The sequence below is a fragment of the Scyliorhinus canicula genome, chromosome 3, assembly GCF_902713615.1.
Source record: "Scyliorhinus canicula chromosome 3, sScyCan1.1, whole genome shotgun sequence".
NCBI lineage: Eukaryota > Metazoa > Chordata > Chondrichthyes > Carcharhiniformes > Scyliorhinidae > Scyliorhinus > Scyliorhinus canicula.
In genome coordinates this window covers 123,725,399-123,744,432 of record NC_052148.1, presented here as the reverse complement: position 1 = coordinate 123,744,432, position 19,034 = coordinate 123,725,399, and the positions used below count along the sequence as shown (strand labels likewise).

Sequence of the window (19,034 nt, the reverse complement as noted above, 5' to 3'; positions counted from 1 at the left end):
GAAACGCAGACCGAGAAGCTGAAACACAAATGGGAATAGGAGTTAGGAGGAGAGATACAGGATGGTCTCTGGGAGGATGCGTTGAATAGAGTCAACGACGTCCACATTATGTGCCAGGCTCAGCCTGGTACAATTTATGGTCGTTCACTGGGCACACATGACACAGAGGCCCGGATGAGCAGGCTCTTTGTGATAGAAGACAGATGTGCAAGGTGTGCGGGAGGACCAGTAAACAATGTTCATATGTTCTGGGCATGCCCGAAGTTTAGGGGATTCTTGCAGGGGCTTGCGGATGTCATGTCCAAAGTGTTGAAAACAAGGGTGGCACCGTGTCCAGAGGTGGAGACTTTCGGAGTGTTGGAAGACCTGGGAATCCAGGAGAAGAAAGAGGCAAACGTTCTGGCCTTTGCCTCCCTGGTAGCCCGGAGACGGATACTATTAGCTTGGAGGGACTCAAAGCCCCCGAAGACGGAGTGCTGGCTAACTGACATGGCTGGCTTTCTCTGTCTGGTGAAAATCAAGTTCGGCCTGAGAGGGTCAATGTCAGGGTTCGTCCGGAGGTGGCAGCCGTTCGTCAACTTCTTCAGAGAAAATTAATCATCAGCAGAGGGGGGGGGGGGGGGGGGGGGGGGGGTGTTAGTTTAGTGTGTAAGAAAGGCGGGACCTCCTGAGGGAGGAAGATGGCCGTTGCACTATGTTTATATTTGTATATACACTGTTTCTTGTTGCTGTTACAAAATCACAAATACCTCAATAAAATGTTTATAATAAAAAAATGTTTCCCCCGCACTTCTCCACTGAGCTTTTCCCCCCTCACCTTGAACTTGTGCCCCCTTGTAATTGTCATTTCCACCCTGGAAAAAAGCCTCCAATGTTCACCCTATCTATACCCCTAATAATTTTATAAACTTCTAGCAGGTCGCCCCTCAGCCTCCATCTTTCTAGGGAGAACAATCCCAGTTTATTCAATCTCTCCTAATAGCTAATACCCTCCATAACAGGCAACATCCTGGTAAACCTTTTCTGTGCTCTCTCCAAAGTCTGCACGTCCTTCTGGTAGTGCGGTGACCAGAATTGGACACAATATTCCAAATGTGGCCTAACCAACGTTCTATATAATTGTAACATAATTTTCGAACTTTTATACTCAATACCCTGCCCGATGAAAGCAAGCATGCATATGCTTTCTTTACCACCATTTCCACCTGTGCTGCCACTTTTAAGGATCTGTGGGCCTGCATGCCCAGATCTCTGTGTGTCTATGCTGATGGTTCTGCCATTTATTTTATCGCTCCCACCCAAATTGGATCTATCAAAATGCATCACCTCGCATTTGTCTGGGTTAAATTCCATCTGCCATTTCTCTGTCCAATTTTGCAGTCTATCTATATCCTGTCGTATTCTGACAATCTTCATCACTATCCACAACTCCTGCAATCTTAGTAACATCCGCAAACCTGCTAATCAGACCCGCTATGTTTTCTTCCAAGTCATTTATATATATATTACAAATAGCAGAGGTCTCAGAACTATCCCTGCGGTGGCAGCACGGTGGCACAGTGGTTAACATTGCTGCCTATGGTGCTGAGGACCCGGGTTCGAATCCTGGCCCTGGGTCACTGTCCGTGTGCAGTTTGCACATTCTCCCCGTGTCTGCGTAGGTTTCACCCCCACAATCCAAAGATGTGCAGGCTAAGTGGATTGGCCACGCTAAATTGCCCCTTAATTGGAAAAAAATAATTGGGTACTCTAAATTTTAAAAAAAATTGATCCCAGCGGAACATCACTAGATACAGACCTCCGTTCGGAAAAACACCCTTCCGCTGCTACCCTCTGTCTTCTATGGCCAAGCCAGTTTTGGATCGACCACATGTGATCTAATCTTTTGCACCAACCTGCCATGAGGGACCTTATCATATGCTTTAGTAAGGTCCATGTAGACAACATCCACAGCCCTTCCCTCGTCAATCATTTTTGTCACCCCCTTAAAAAAGTTCGATCAAATTAGTGAGACATGACCTCCCTCATACAAAACCATGCTGTCTGTCGCTAATAAGACTATTATCAACATTGGCTATCCTCCAATCCAGTGGGATATTACCTGTGGCCAAAGAGGACACACAGATTTCTGTCAGAGGCCCAGCGATGGTAGTTTTTAAAGTAGCCAGCTGGGATGTATGCTTCAAGGTGCATAGAGATTAGGGAGGGTGGATTGCTGTTGGGCAAAAGCAGCATCGCGGAACATTAGGAATGAAGTAGACCATGAGGTCTCACTTGAGCCTACTTCACCATTCAGTACGATCATGATTGAACTTTGGCCTCAACTCCATTTTCTTGCCTGGTCCCCATAACCCTGACTGATCAAAAATCTGTCATGTCAGTCTTAAATATATTCAATGACAGAGCATCCACAACCCTTTAAGAGACACTAGTTAGAACTCAGGTGGAGTGTTGAATACAGTTCTGGGTGCCACACTATAGGAAAGATGTGAGCACATTGGAGAGAGTGCAGAAGAGGTTTACAAAATTGGTTCCAGGGAATTTGAAAGTTTAACAGATAATATAAGTTTTTAAAATGCATTTAACTAAAACAACAATCAGAGATGGTAGGAAGGCTCAGAAATGAAGAATTAAATTGAACATCAGTGGGTAAAAGTACGATGGACATCAAAAATAACAATTTTTACAAATTCTGGTAGAAGTGAGGATGAAGATTTATTCAGAGGAGGCTGTGGAACAATTTGTTAAGAGATAACTGTTGTAAAGGAATCAGTTCTGAAAAAGTATTTATAAAATAAAGCAAGGTGTATTGAAAAAGGTCTGGTATGGTAACACACAGAAAATAATTGCAAACATCATTTAAAAGTTACCTCAGCTTTTTGCTTGATGGTGTCAACTTGACTGATGAGTTTACAGTAGGCTTGGTACAAGAGCAATAGTTGGAAATGAAGTTTGTATAGCCTTCGACACAGCTCCAACTCCTAAAGAGTAAATGCAGGCAAATTAGTATCTTCCTTAGCTTACTGCACATGCAGTAACCTGAAGGTTAATCACAGCCTGCTTTCTGCGATGAAGATAGATTAAAAATGGTTACTGGCTAACTGTGCAGAGGAGATGCCATCTTAAAATGAGCTGATACAATGTAAAGCTGATGGAAGGGCAGATGAAGACTGACCTTTGCACTACAATCACAGTTACAGCCCTAGCACAGAAAGCAAACAAAAAAGTCAGCTCACTGGCGCATCTGACACAAAGCAGCGAGCGTTACTCTGACAGACTGATATCTAACATCAAGTGAACAAAGAATTAAATCCATTATATTCAGAAAGCACCGTACCACATCATGAAATATTTTCCTCAGTATAATTTTAAATCCCATTGCTGAACTGATATCTATAAGTTACTATTCCCGTGTATAAGTGGTACAATAAAAATATGTGGAGCACTAAGCTCACTGAATTTACATTCTTTATTTGATATTATGATTTCTACATAGAAATTTAACAAAATAAGCTAACTATACTCAATGATTATTAGGTAAACAAAAATTGAGCTGCAAGTTGCAGAAACAGCCAAGTCCCATTACCACACAGACAATTTGATTGTGAAGATGCTAAGAGCATAAGCTTACTTCATGATACCCTGCCTTTGGTCAATATTAGTTTCTACATTGAATCATAGAATCACTACAGTGCAGGAGGCCATTAGGCCCATTGAGTCTCCATCAAAGCTCTGAAAGAGGAACCCTACCTAGGCCCACTCCCTACCCTATTCCCCCTAACCTGCACATCTTTGGACTGTGGGAGGAAACTGGAGCACCCAGGGGAAACACAGGCAGACAGCGAGAGAAGGTGCAAATTCCACACAGTCACCCAAGGCCGAAATTGAACCCGGGCCCCTGGTGCTGTGAGGCAGCAGTACTGATCGCTGTGCCGTCCATGTTTTTGAAATGGTAGACTTTTCACTCATTTTGTGAGTGCTGGAACAATTTCTGTATACAGGACTGGTCTCCTTACTTAAGGAAGGATATAAATACATTGGATACAGATCAGAGAAGGTTTACGAGACTAGTACCTGGAATGGGCGGGTTGCCTTATGATGCAAGGGTGGTAGGCTAGGCTTGTATCCACTGGAGTTTAAAAGGGTAAGAAGCGACATGATTGAAACATTGAAGGTCCTGAGGTGTCTTGATAAGGTGAAGAGGATGTTTCCTTTTGTGGGAGAATTTAGAACTAGGGGTTACTGTTTAAAAACAAGGGGTCGCTCATTTAAAATAGAAGGAAGGAGAATTTCTTTTATCTCAGGGTTGAGAATCTTTAGAACTCTCTTCCTCAAAAATTTATAGGGAGTAGGTGGGAATGTGGGATTGAAGTTACAATCAGATTAGCCACAATCTTATTGAATGGTACAGCAGGCTTGAGGGGCTGAATGGCCTACTCCTGCTTCCAATTTGTATATATGTAGGTGTTCTGGAACTAATCATCACTACCCTTTTGAAAAGTGAAACAGTTGAAAAGAACCAAGGTTAACTTTAAGCCCCGTTTAGTTTCTGTTCTTTTTGTGGAAAATTAAGAACTAACAGAGACATAGCACTGCATTCAATATTGCCAGGAAGCTGATTTAACAGCATAAATAGTTATCATCTTGCGATGCTTCAGTAGACTTGTTATTTGACCTGTATAATTTGGTCCCCTCTCAATGTTAGGCAAACAAATTATTTCATACCTTATCAACAACGCAGTTTGTATTTACTTAGAAAATTCAAGAATCAACAGAAATAGAAAGGATAGCCAGCAGTCTAAGAATATTGAAAATAAGCATAGCTCTTAATCGGAAATATAAAAGGAAGTAATGCAGTTCAAGTTTCTTATAATTAGCACAGGTAACATCAAATTGTAATCAGCTTAACAAAAAGCCATAACTCCCTAAAATATGCGGCAACATATTCAAAGCCAGTTTCCGTAATTTACTTTAGTTCCATGTGTATTTACAATCTTTTTTTAAATATAAATTTAGAGTACCCAATTATTTTTTTCCAATTAAGGGGCAATTTAGTAAGTATGGCCAATCCACCTAAACTGCACATATTTGGGTTGTGGGTGTGAAACCCAGCAGACATGGGGAGAATGTGCAAACTCCACACGGACAGTGACCCAGGGACGGGATTTGAACCTGGGTCCTCAGCGCCGTAGTCCCAGTGCTAACCACTGTGGTATTTACAATCTTAAATACTATAAGACCATAAGACATAGGAGCGGAAGTAAGGCCATTCGGCCCATCGAGTCCACTCCACCACTCAATCATGGTTGATTTCAACTCCATTTACCCGCTCTCTCCCCATAGCCCTTAATTCCTCGAGAAATCTCCCTTCCTTCCTACACACCACAAACCTGTTCATCAAACTGTTATCTGAATATATTTACAGTCAAGTCCATAACAATTCTCAAATTAATTTCCAAAAAACAAACAAGTAGGCTTCAATGAAGTTACTGTGAAAAGCCCCTAGTTGCCACATACCGGCACCTGTTCGGGGAGGCCAGTGTGGGAATTGAACCCACGCTGCTGGCATTGTTCTGCATTACAAGCCAGCTATTTAACCCACTGTGCTAAACCAGCCCCTGTAAAGTTAGGTTAATGGAGGTGTTAAGGTCTAAGTACTTTGTCCAACCAGAATTGTAGCACTTTTTATGTTGACAATATCTAGAATACATTATATTCAAGCCTATAAACACGTTTTCTGTCAGCAATGGGGATGAAAATTAATGTTTAGTTTCCAACACCTTACTCATTAATTTAATAAACTGATCAAGTGCATATTAATTGCTACAATATTTCTTAAAAATAACAATAATCCTATGCAAAAAAGCATTTATAATTAACATTTATTTTTGATTATTTATATGCAGAAATTGTGGGAGATCTTACGATATTTAAAAAACAAACATTATAAATATATAGGGCTGGATTCTCCGGTCCCTCAGCCGCATGTTTCTCAGTGGTGGTGGTGGGATCCTATATTATTGCTGTTTGTGAAAGGTATATCCCATTGGACTTTAAAAAATGTCTCCCACTAAACATTTACCACTGTACCTTTTTGTCTATTTACTCAAGTAGCCGTTGCCAGTTCTCCCCTCATACCTATATAATTGGCTTTGTTTAAGATTCTTGTTTGTGACTGGAGTATGTCACTTTCAAACTTAACATAGAATTAAATGGTACTAACAATCACTTTTCCCAGTGGATATTTTACTACGACTCTATTAATTAACCCTGTTTCATTACACAATACTAGATCCAAGATAGCTATATCCCCAGTCGCTTGTAGTATGCCTTATTGTGATCATTTGAAATTTGGCATTTTTGTGTTTGTTGTGACGAGTGTAAGACAAAAAGATTCAGCAACATGCCTTTCTTTTCAGCAATATTCATCTTTAATATATTAAAATTTCCGTTACTGTTTCACAGGTGCAGTATTGAAAAAAAAGTCAATCTGCACAAAAATGATCACAATTGTAATGGGGATGAACTATTAGGAAATATTAATTGGGCGGGGGTTGTGGGGAAGAGGTGGGAAGGAAACTCACAAATATATAAAATATCAAAATTATTAAAGTATGTTAAACCAAAAGGACTAGAGGTTCAAAATTGTGACTATTCAGAAGTAAACTTTGACTCAAAATTAGTTTTTTATTCGAAGGGTGATAAATATTTGAAGTAATTTGCTGGGCAAGATAGTGGAGATACATGCAGTTGAAGCTAGGCTTGGATAGTATGGGTACCAAAGGGATGAGCATCAATGGATCAAATCATTTCTGGGTGAATATTTTCATGATTTTAAAACTGCTGGATGTGCTTTATGACATTGCTGGACAATAGGCCGTGTGTTCTTGATCACTGGCCTGAATAAGTGAACAACAGTGATAATGTCTTTTTTTATTTCTTTTTAAATAAACACCGTGGCTCATCAGAATTGTTAATCTTAAAACTCAACTTCTCAAGAAACTGTCATTTGGAAACACTGTATATATTTTATAGTTTAGTTGCTAAAATGTTCAGTATATCAAACACACTTAGACAGAGGCTCGGATCTTCTGAGGAGTGGCAATCATCGTCAGTGGGTGTCTCAGTGGGTAGGTAGGTGAGGTAAGTTGGCAGGTGTTCACATTTCCCGTGGAGCCAGTGTGTTGGGAATTCGTAGGGCTTCTGAAGTGCAACTTTAAAATTTTTTTTTAGAGTACTCAATTAATTTTTCCCAATTAAGGGGCAATTCAGTGTGGCCAGTCCACCTAGCCTGCACATCTTTGGGTTGTAGGGGCAAAACCCACGCAAACATGGGGAGAATGTGCAAACTCCACACAGACAGTGACCCAGAGCCAGGATCGAACCTGGGACCGTGGCGCCGTGAGGCAGCAAGGCTAATCCACTGCGCCATCACGCTGCCCCCAAAGTGCAACATAAGGAGTATATCAAATCTACAACAATCCAGAGACCAGAAAATCTGGACCAGAATCAGCGAAGAAAAACACATTTTTTGGCTATTTCATTCTTGTAATGACATAGGTGTTCCGTGTGCTTTCAAATCTGTTCAATGTATTATATATTGTACCGCAATATTTCAAAAACAGACATCAGACACTGAGCAGAATTATTACTTGAACAAAACCACCAAAGCAAGAAATTAAATGCCAAATTCAATGACGAATATTTATATATATTTGTATGTATATATGTATATCTGTTGTATATATTTAACATCACTATGTTCTGTTCATGCTGCAAAACCTCCTTTTAAAAGATAGGAAACATTGTAAATATCTGGCAGTAATAAACACACAAACCACAGCACAGCACAGTGAGAAACAAATTAGATTTTCAACAATAGTATGCTTCACTAAATATTCTCTACACACGCTTTTCATACATATACATATTTTGATAAATTTTACATATTGGAAAATAAACCAGAATCTATAATTTTTCCTTGACATTTTCTAGATAAGGGTTTACACATTCTACATTTAAGGAAAGAAAATAATTTTCGTTAGTGTTCTGCCAAGCTCACCAAATCATACGGAGAGTACAAAATTCTTAAATCTGATCAGAGAACACAAATCATCATGATAGAAAATATGGTTTCTTTTGGAGTTTGTCTGAACTTCCACTAATGTAACATTTCTGTTGCTGATTACAGATTACAAATGAAAAACAAGGTCATACTTTATATATTTTAGGTATACGGCACTTAAATTTGATATTTTAGCAAAGTAACAAATGTTCATACCCCAAATCGTTTGACAGAAAAAAGAGCCTTCTTTAAATTATAAAAAACATATATTTTTGAATACCTATCATCTACACAAACAAACCAAACTTTGGTATCCTAAAAGGTCTTTGAGAGCAGCGATAATAAAAAAAGACTTGGTTAACATTCCATTTGAGTCATCAACTTTAATTTCTGAAATATATTGTCAGTATCACGTTGGTCATATTCATTTGTGCACAATTCAAGAGCAATATTGCCCGCTTGTTATACATATGTCTGTGGAATCAAAAATTTAATACATACAATGTTATTTATTTTAGCATTCAGTACTTGCTACAGATGTTCAATGAAAGAAAATTATCTTTTTCTTTTCAGTAACTATTTACTCAAAGGCATGTTGTATAATTTTCATCAAAAAGACATGAAAGCAACACATAGCATTCTTTGGCAGCTGCACAACATCTGCACACATATATGAATGATGTCAGACACATTGCAGGGTTACAAATGTAAACACGGCAAACAATGGTCAGTTTGCGATTCCAACACTGTTAATATGTCTAGAAGACAAGAACCATCACTTACTGCTAGAACTTCCATTTGCTAAGCAAGAAGGTGAAGTCACAAAACAAAGAAAGAAAAAGAGATCAAGAATTAGTGACAGTTAAACCTCACACAAAGTCAAAGATGTCCCAGTGTTATCAGAACCAATTTACAAACTAAACTATGCCACAAATTGAACCCAAATCCCTAGTGATGATGGTTAAATGATGCATTTTACCTGAATTCTCATTATGCCTGAGTCATCTCATAAAGCCTCCTTCTTTAATTTAGACCAGATTTTAAATTTTCACATTAAACAGTTACAGAATATAATATAAACCATTTTTTGGTTTTGTGATAAGTTTACAATAGTTATTAATTGGTTTATGGTATGATTACACTGCCCAATAGAAACCCACCTGCAGTTACCAAGTTAGAAAAATCTTATACCTGTACTTTGAATGATCTTACATTTTTTCAAAACCATGCTTACATATTTAAGTCCAATATCAACTTTAATGGTGGCAATGTGATAAAATTATCAATTTAATATTTATCTCAATAGGACATAAATCAATATAATTTTACTGCATTGCTTTAATAATACAGAATTAAGTGTAGAATGCTCCATATTTATTTATTTTTAAAAGTAAAATTTAAAAAACTTGAATGCGTTCCCACTTAAAAAAAAAAGATATATATTTAAGGCTCTCTCCATAATGATTCTTTTGAGGCAAAATTAATTGATACAAATTGCTTATTAATCAGTTTCTTGAAATGATACTAACTGGAGGAATCTAGCCACTGCAGCATTTTGTAGGGCTAAAATAGAACACATTTATTTTCCAACCTCAAGAATCACAGTCGTCTTTTTAGTCACTGTAACATAATACATTTTTGAGGCTGCCAATATAACTGGGAGGAAATTTTAATTTCTTTCCTCACTAAGATTTTGGATAGAATTACCCAAGGTGGCATAACATGTTTCTTACATTTTAAGCATAGTTTTTAAAAAACAATTCTATGCTTGCTTACTCAGAACATCTATGACACAGAAGGTGGCCATTTGACCCATCTTGTTTGTGCTGACTGAAAAAGAGATAACTAGTCTAATCTCACTGTCCACCTCTTGGTCCATACAGCATGATAAGTGCATATCCAAATGCGTCAAGAGTTTCTGCCTCTACCACTCTTCCATGCAGTAAAGTTCCAGACTCCCACCACCGACTGGATGAAAACTTTCTCCTCATCTCCAGTCTTCCTTTTTCTAATTATTTTAAATCTATGCTCTCTGTTAATTGACACCTCTGCTAAGGGAAATAGGTCCTTTATATCCATTCTATCTAGGCCACTCATTATTTTATTCACCTCAATCAAATCTCCCCAAGATCCTCTGGTCCAAAGAAACCACCCCAAGGCTATCCAATCTTTCCGCACAGCTAAAAATCTCCATTCCTGAAAACGTCATTGTAAATCTCCTCTATCTCTTCTTTAATATGATCCCATCTCTCCTGTAACGTGATTACCAGAAATGAATGTAGTACTCTAGCTTTTAAATTGAGAATGCCGGTCATGACCGGCTTTTAAATGGAACGATGCAGTCTTCCTGCCAGAAGCTTTTGGCGCAAAATCAGAGGAGAGATATTGCCATTTTTCATCTGTGAGCAAGCAAGGCAAGGAACTGAAGATGGATTGTTTTGTTATAAGGAAGAGGGGGCCAGAGACACAAACAGGCAGTGTACCTCCTGCCCAGGATATCAGATCTGAATCTTCTGGAGAGAGCTGCTCAGGTGTGTCCATGGCAGTACAAAGCAGTGCTAGTCTATACAAAGCCCCAGGGCCTCTGGTGAACAGCCAAACAAAAAAACTGAAATCAGGTACAAAGAAGTATAAAGATGATTTCTTGAGGTATGGGTTTTTTAATTGTGCCAATGAAAATCAGGATGCAAAACCCATCTGTTATATGCAGGGAAGTTCTGGAAAATGAGTGTTTAAAACTTAAAACATCAAAGGCATTTGAAGACTAAGTGTAATGAACTCCAATTGGCTTTATTGGTTGGCCAATTGGAGTATGAGCTCCCTCAATGAGAGCTCATTGAGGGGGCCCATATAATCACCTGTGTAGGCTTTGTGAGCAGTCTTAAGTTGACTGGACTGCTAGCCGCACTGTTTGTAGCTGCTCCTGTAATATCGTTATTGTAAATAAATATTGGTGTGGTGACGGAACTCCTGCCTCCCGTGGATTACTACAGTGGCGACGAGGTAAACTACGAATTTTGCGGAGACCAGCTGCCGCACTCGGAGGGTAAGTCGTGCCATTTTAAAAATGCCGTTTTTTGGGAGGTTAGAGGCATTCGACCCGGCTATTGAGGACTGGTCCCAGTATGTGGAGAGAATGTGTTACTTCTTCCGGGCAAATGATATACTGACGGACGAAAGGAGACAGCTTATCCTGCTGTCGGGCTGCGGACCCTCCGCTTTCGCCATTATACGTAATCTGACTTATCCCGATGCGCCGGACACGAAAACTTTCCAAGTAGTAACGGAATTGGCAAAAGAGGAATAGCAGGTGGGGACGCAGGGAAGTACACAACCTAGACGCCCCATCCTCCTCCGAAGGGGAACAATTATATAATATTACAACGAAGAAAGCAGAACCCATTAGGATTACCCCACGGGTGAACGGGCGGCCGACAATAATGGAAATAGACACGGGTGCGGCCGTATCAGTAATGGGAGTGGCAGCATTTAGAAAAATCAAAGATGGACTCCAGCCACTAACCCTAACAAAAACATCGCCGAAACTTAAAACCTACACGGGGAACCCCTGGAAGTTCTAGGCACGACTCACGTACCTGTGGAATATGAGAAACAATTGCTCAGATTACCGTTGACGATAGTAGAGGGCTCCGGACCGAGCTTAATTGGACGGAACTGGCTGAAAGACCTAAAATTAGATTGGATGAAAATTTTCCAGAGTGGAAGCGGGCAGTTGAGTGGAGTATTCCAAAAATACCCGGAGGTCTTCCAGGAAGGTTTGGGGGAAATCATAGGCACCAAAGCAACTTTGCACGTGGACCCAGAAGCCCTGCACGTGGACCCAGAAGCCCTTCCGAAATTTTGTAAGGCCAGGCCGGTACCTTTTGCATTAAGGAAGAAAGTAGATGACGAAATAGAAAGGTTACGGCGCGACGGCATTATCAGACTAGTACAGTTTTCGGAATGGGCAGCGCCGGTGGTACCAGTTTTGAAGCCAGACGGCTCGATACGTCTCTGTGGAGATTTCAAACAGACAGTAAACAAATACGCACTGCTGGACAAGTACCCAATCCCGAAAATAGACTACCTATATGCCAAATTGGCAGGTGGGCTTTTGTTCACGAAACTAGACATGAGCCACGCCTACCTGCAGTTAAAACTGGACAAGGACTCCCAGAAGTTCGCTACGATCAACACCCTGAAGGGCTTTTTCGTTATACTAGGCTACCTTTTGGAGTGTCATCAGCCTGCGCTATATTCCAGCGTACGATGGAAAATATTCTGCAGGGACTACCGCAGGTGGCGATTTATTTGGACAATGTCTTAATCACGGGTAGGACAAACAGGGAACACTTAAGGAACCTGGAGGAAGTGCTCAGGCGTTTCGCAAAGGCAGGCGTACGGCTAAAAAGGGAAAAATGTGTTTTTCTGGCCCCACAAGTGACGTACCTGGGATATAAAGTAGACGAGTCAGGCTTACATCCATTAGAAGACAGAGTAAGGGCAATAAAAGAAGCCCCAGCTCCCACCACGGTCCAGGAGTTACGATCATTTCTAAGGTTGGTAACCTATTATGGAAAATTTATTGAAAATAGGGCATCCATCATAGAACCCCTCCACCAGCTACTAAAAAAGGGGCAAGAATGGAAATGGTCCACCCGCCAAAACCGAGCATTTAGGGACATTAAGGAACAGCTGTCATCCGAAAATGTCCTAGAGCATTATGACCCAAGGAAGGAGTTGGTGGTCACTTGTGATGCACCCCCCTACGGGGAAGGAGCCGTCTTAGCCCATAGAGGAAGGAATGGGGAAGAATGGCCAATAGCCTATGCTTCGAGGACCTTGGCGATGGCTGAGAGGAAGTACGCCCAAATCGAGAAGGAAGGACTGGCGGTGATATTCGCAGTAAAACAATTTCACCAGTATCTGTACGGGCGGAAATTCACCATAGTGACGGACAATAAGCCGTTATTAGGGTTATTAAAAGAAGACAAGTCAATACCCCCGATTGCATCAGCTAGAATCAAACGCTGGGCGTTGCTACTGGCGGCATATAGATATGTTCTGGAGCACAGACCGGGAACGCGAGTAGCACATGCAGATGCTTTGAGCAGACTTCCCCTCCCAGACACTCCGCCGCAAATACCAAAAGTAGAGGAGACAGTAATGACTCTAAATTTTTTGGACACCCTACCAGTAGACGCACAACATATTCGGTTGTGGACGCAAAAAGACCCAGTTTTAGCCAAGATCAAGCATTTACTGCTAACAGGGGAACTGGAAAGACCAGTGGAGCCCCAGATGCACCCATACTGGAGCAGATGGGACCAAATAACCGTAGAAGACGGTATCCTATTATGGGGAGCCCGGGTAATCGTCCCAGCTCAGGGCCGTCAGGCAATCTTAACTGAGTTACATCACGTACACCCAGGGGTGTCTAAAATGAAGATGCTAGCTCGAAGCTACGTTTGGTGGCCAGGTTTGGACACAGACATAGCAGCCTTGGTAAGTCGGTGCCAGGAGTGCCAACAGGGGCAAGGAGTGCCACCAGCAGCGCCATTGCACCCGTGGGAATGGTCAGGCAGGCCGTGGACCCGCCTGCATATTGACCACACTGGCCCTTTCATGGGCTCAATGTTTTTGGTGATAGTGAACGCCCACTCCAAATGGTTGGACGTCCACCGGATAAACACGGCAAGCACAGCATCGACAATTGAAAAGCTCAGGGCCTCGTTTGCAACACATGGACTTCCGGAGGTTTTGGTGTCGGACAACGGAACGGCATTCACAAGTGGGGAATTTGGAAAATTCCTGAAGGAAAACGGAGTCCGTCACATCAAAACGGCCCCTTACCATCCAGCGACCAACGGCCTGGCAGAGAGAGCGGTCCAGACACTTAAAGCGGGACTCAAGAAGCAGTCGGCAGCGTCAATAGACACAAAGCTCTCCCGCTGGCTGTTTGATTACAGGACCACATCACATTCCACAACGGGCATACCGCCAGCTGAACTCTTAATGGGAAGGCGGCTGCGAACGAGGCTGAGTCTCCTTTTCCCAAATTTAACAGGGAAAGTGGAGAAACAACAGGAGGCCCAACGCAGGGGGGCATGATAATAGTCGGCAGCAGAGACATTTCCAGGTGGGGGCACCGGTTTGGGTCAAGAATGATGGGAATGGACCAACGTGGGTCAAAGGCACGGTAGAGTCCCAAACAGGGCCCATATCCTATGAGGTTTCAATAGGAGGTAAGGTGCTGAAGAAACACCTAGACCAAATAAGGGCAGCGGAACCACACCTGGAGGCAGGCGAAGCAGGACCGCCTCAAGCTGGGATAGCCCAGACGGAAAGGATACCCACACCCCAGCCCCGAGCAATTTCTCCAGACCCCGTCATCCAGTCATCCGAGTCGGAGATGGACACACTCGACGAGGCCGCCGCGACACCTCTCCCCGAGGAGGAGGAAGAACAACTTCCAAGGAGGTCGTCAAGGAAAAGACGAGCACCTATAAGGTACACCCCGCCCACTTCGGAGAACGACACAGAGGTGACAGACCCAGACATGAGGAGCAGGAAGAAGCTCAGAGGAATGCCAGCTGGCAGGAATTCCTCGGACCTTGGGAGGGAGGGGTGTAATGAACTCCAATTGGCTTTATTGGTTGGCCAATTGGAGTATGAGCTCCCTCAATGATAGCTCATTGAGGGGGCCCATATAATCACCTGTGTAGGCTTTGTGAGCAGTCTTAAGTTGACTGGACTGCTAGCAGCACTGTTTGTAGCTGCTCCTGTAATATCGTTATTGTAAATAAATATTGGTGTGGTGACGGAACTCCTGCCTCCCGTGGATTACTACACTAAGCATGGTGAATTTGAGGACAAACCTCTCAATTTTATTTCAAAGGATGAATCGAGAATTTCACATCAACTGAAGTCCTTAGCAGAAATGTAACAATGAATAACAAAGCAAGTGAGATCGTGAGGACCAAGCAGGCTCACCTGTTGCATTAAAGGCAAGCAAAAATGGTGTGTTGCGAAGGTTGGCCGGCTGGTAAAAGTGAGCCCCAGGAAAGAAAGTTTTAAAAACATTGCTCTATGCCTTCATCCATGGTCTGCTGCAGAGGGTCCACCTCCAGGCCCTCGAAGGTCCCTCTATTACTCTAAATTTCTCAGAATCGTCCCATTTACTGTGTATTCCCTTCCTTTATTTGCCCTCCCCAACTGTATTATTTCACACCTCTCCATATTGAATTATTTTTGTCATTGACCTGTACAGTGATATCTTCCTGCAGCAGGCAACTTTCTTCTTCACTATGAACCATACCGTCAATATTCATATAATCTATAAACGTCTTAATTATGTTCCTATATTCAAGTCTACATCATGATATATATATATATATATAATTAACACAAGGGATCCACTATTGATCCTTGCGGAACTCCATTGGAAACAGCTTCCTGTCACAGAAACACCTGTCTACCATTACCCTTTTTTCCCTGGCACGGTGTCATTTTGGATCCAATGCACCACTTTTCTTTCGATCCCATGACATTTTAACTTTCTGACTAGTCTGCGATATGGGGCTTTGTCAACAGCCTTGCCAAAAACCATGTAGATGACATCAAACACCTTATCCTCATTGATTCTCCTTATTACCTCCTAAACAAATTCAACCCAGTTAGTCAGACAAATCCATGCTGACCATCCAGGTCAATCTTTGTCTTTTTAAATGACCATTCATACTTCCTTTCAGAAATGTTTTGAAAACATTTCCTAACACCGAGGTTAGGCTGACCAGTCTATAATTATTTCGACTATCCCGTTCTCCCATTTTAAACAATGATTAGCAGTCCTTCAGTTCCTACAGCCAGAGGGGATTGGAAATTATGGTCTGAACTGTTTTGTCTTGTGTTTGGGGTCTAGATGGGGTTTTTTCCCTGAGAAAGTTACTTAAGGCTGTAGCTTGTAAAAACCATTATTACTTATTTAAAGCTCCATGTACATCCCAGTAACTCTGTACAAGGCCAGACCTCTCCTTCCCACCAGGTCTGTTACTTGGTCATATGACATTGCATCATAGTTACATCAGCTTCAGGTGCAAGGTGCTTCTGCTGTTAACTATTTACTCTACATCTCCTCCCGCCACCCTTTGTCCTAATTATATACATCCTCCCTCATTTCTCTGCAAAGTCTCATACGTCACAGGGTTAACATCAGAGGTGCCTTGACCAACCTCCCTAATCTTGTTCTGATCTCATTCTGAGGTCAAGGACTATCTGCGCTTTCTCTTCATTTGATACATGTGTCTTGGGTGGCTGTAGAGCTTTGTCTCATTTCTGTTTCCATCCGGATCCGAGTAGTAAGCCCAAGTTTCGTTTGACTTTCTTTCCAAGAATATTAAGGTGTTTTGGTTTCTCCTTATACGGTGTCGGTTGTTGAGCACGTTTTATAATTATGCCTTTATGTTGGTCTCGTATCCACACACACTCCCTGGGCTGCAGCTGTGTTAAGCCTTGGGTTCTGTGTCTAAAGTTAAAGTTTTGAGCCTGTTTGTGTCTCTGTTGCTCCCTGTGATTCTCATGATCACCTGAAGTAATATTAGATTGTAGTTTCTTTTGTGGAGCTGGAATTTGCATTCTTCGTTGTCTTCCTTTTAAGAACTCCCATTTTGCAGCAGTGAGATTCTGTATCCAAGAAGGGTTAAGTTAATATCTTCATCCTTTTTCATTAATTCTTTGATTGTTTGAACCCCCTTTTAGCTTCTCAATTCGTCCGAGGATATCTAGGTGAGCTAGTTTATTCCTTCGCAAAGATGTAAAAATAATTGTGAGCAAACTGTGGACTATTGTCTGATGCAACAATGTCTGGGATGCCATGTATCACAAAGATTCTCTTCAGTGATTGATGACCGGATTCGCCTTGATGCTGTGCAATCTGTTCACTTCAATCCATCTGGAGTAGTAATCAACGATGATGATAAATACTTTGCCTCTAAATTCAAATAAGTCCATTGCCAGGTGCTCTCATGGCCTCGATAGAAAAGTGGAGGATAACAGTGGTTTGCTATGCTGTTAGCTATTCACGCAAAGCAATTTAAGATTGGTTCTCATATGGAATGACAAATGCCTTCTTACCAGGCTGACTGCTGGACTCTTGTTCGACATTCTGCAATCCCCAAGTAACCTTGAAGAATTTTTTGGAGAATCTCAAGTTCAAGTGTTTAAGGGATGACTTGTCGGTCATTAAAAACTAAGAAATCATCGATGATTGTGAGATGCTTTCTCTGTTCAAAGTACTGCTGTAGTACGGGTTGTTCGGCGTATAATCAGACCATCCTTTCTGGTAGTATTCCATCATTTGGATACATTTGTCAACCTGCTGTTGTGTTTGTTTAATCTCCTGTAATCTCTTTTCAGGAGTGGTGCTTGATAATGCAGTGTTTTCAAACTTTTTTGCCCAAGACCCATTTTTACCAACCGGCCAATATTCAGGACCCATGCCGGCTGACCTTCACAACCCATGCCAGCCAAACTTCGCGACTCATCATTTTCACTTATCTTTAATGTGAAAGGTAAGCCTGCTTGGCCCTCACTATCTCACTTGCTTTGTTGTTCAATGTTTCATTTCTGATAAGGACTTTAGCTGATGATTTAAGATCTCATTGCATCTATTGAAAATAAAAAGGTTTGTCCTAGAACTCGACACGCTAAGTCTTCAAATGCCTTTGAAGTTTTGAGGGTTTTAAACTTTCATTTGCCAGTGCTTCCCTGCATATAACACACACAGACTTTGCAATCCGATTTTCAGTGGCACAATTAATAACCCACACCTCAAGTAATCATCTTAGAATTTACAGTGCAGGAGGAGGGCATGCAGCCCATTGAGTCCGCTCTTGGAAAGAGCACCCTACCCAAGCCCACGCTTCCCCCTATCCCAGTAACCCCACCTAACCTTTTTTGGACACTAAGGGCAATTTATCATGGCCAATCCACCTAACCTGCACATCTTTGGACTGTGGGAGGAAACCGGAGCACCCGGAGGAAACCCATGCACATCTTGATGCTGCTTTGTTCCTGTTTTCAGCTTCTTGTTCATGGATATTCACCAGAGGCCCTGGAACTCACAGCAGCACTGCTAGCAGCTACAAAATGTAGGAAAGTCTCTTGCACCCAGAACACGTGATGCCAGTGTACAGGGCGTGTGACCAGCTCTCTGTTTCCGCTCCAGACAGGAAGACTCTGGCGATATAAAAACAAATGCGCTCCTAGGTCAGCAGGCTGACGTCAGGAGGAAGCAGTCTGTCCCACCGGGCCTGCGCACTGCTGAGGCGGCAGGGATGCAGAACGGCCAACATTCTGAAAGCTGGTCACGGCCGGCATTTTTAAAAGCCGTTCACTCCGTCGGACACTACTTCCTGATAGCGGGAACGCTGTGACGCACGGCCCCGCAATTGGGAACACCCGCCTCTGGGTCGCGACCCTGGTTTGAAAATGACGTGGTAACGAGTGAAGGATACGCTTTCACTTTCTTGATGAAATTCAAATCTTCCATGTTCGTCCCGTCCACTGGTATTCTTGCTAGTGCATCTGCTATCACCAAGTGCTTCCCTTGAACACATCCAGTTAATGAATCATACCTCCTTTAGTCTCAGTCTGAAATATTAAATTCTAGACAACAGCTTCAGAATCTCTTAAGAGGATTGACCAAAGGCGTGTGGTCAGTTTCAATTTTAAACCGCACGCCCATATTGCTGCTAATGCTTAGTTATCAATTACTGCATACGTTTTCTCTGTGTCTCTTGTGGCGTAATAAACAGGACTTACTTTACCATCTTTTTGAACTTGAAACAAAACTGCATCCAGACTTGTAGATGCTGCTGCTATGATGATCAGCAGTTCTGGATCCACGTGCCCTAGAATCAAACCTGCATGCTGTCGAACCTGGAGGATGATTCTCACTCTACAATTATGC

At 42.0% G+C, this 19,034-nt stretch overlaps 1 protein-coding gene across 19 annotated transcripts in view; it reads right to left on the bottom strand.

Annotated features, from left to right (window-relative positions):
• The window catches only part of fryl (furry homolog, like), a 553,990-nt gene that overhangs the window by 10,650 nt on the left and 524,306 nt on the right, over positions 1-19,034 (bottom strand). For 14 of the 19 annotated variants that reach the window (XR_005459993.1, XM_038791218.1, XM_038791221.1 and 11 more), the window contains 2 exons: positions 8,849-8,866; positions 2,871-2,981 (listed from right to left, as the gene is read on the bottom strand). Coding sequence is in view for 18 of the 19 variants with exons in the window: in XM_038791218.1 (XP_038647146.1) it covers positions 2,871-2,981; positions 8,849-8,866 (129 nt within the window). In the remaining variant the exon portion in view is untranslated. The remainder of the gene's footprint in view (positions 1-2,870; positions 2,982-8,848; positions 8,867-19,034) is intronic. The other 5 variants (XM_038791214.1, XM_038791227.1, XM_038791225.1 and 2 more) reach the window with 1 other exon arrangement.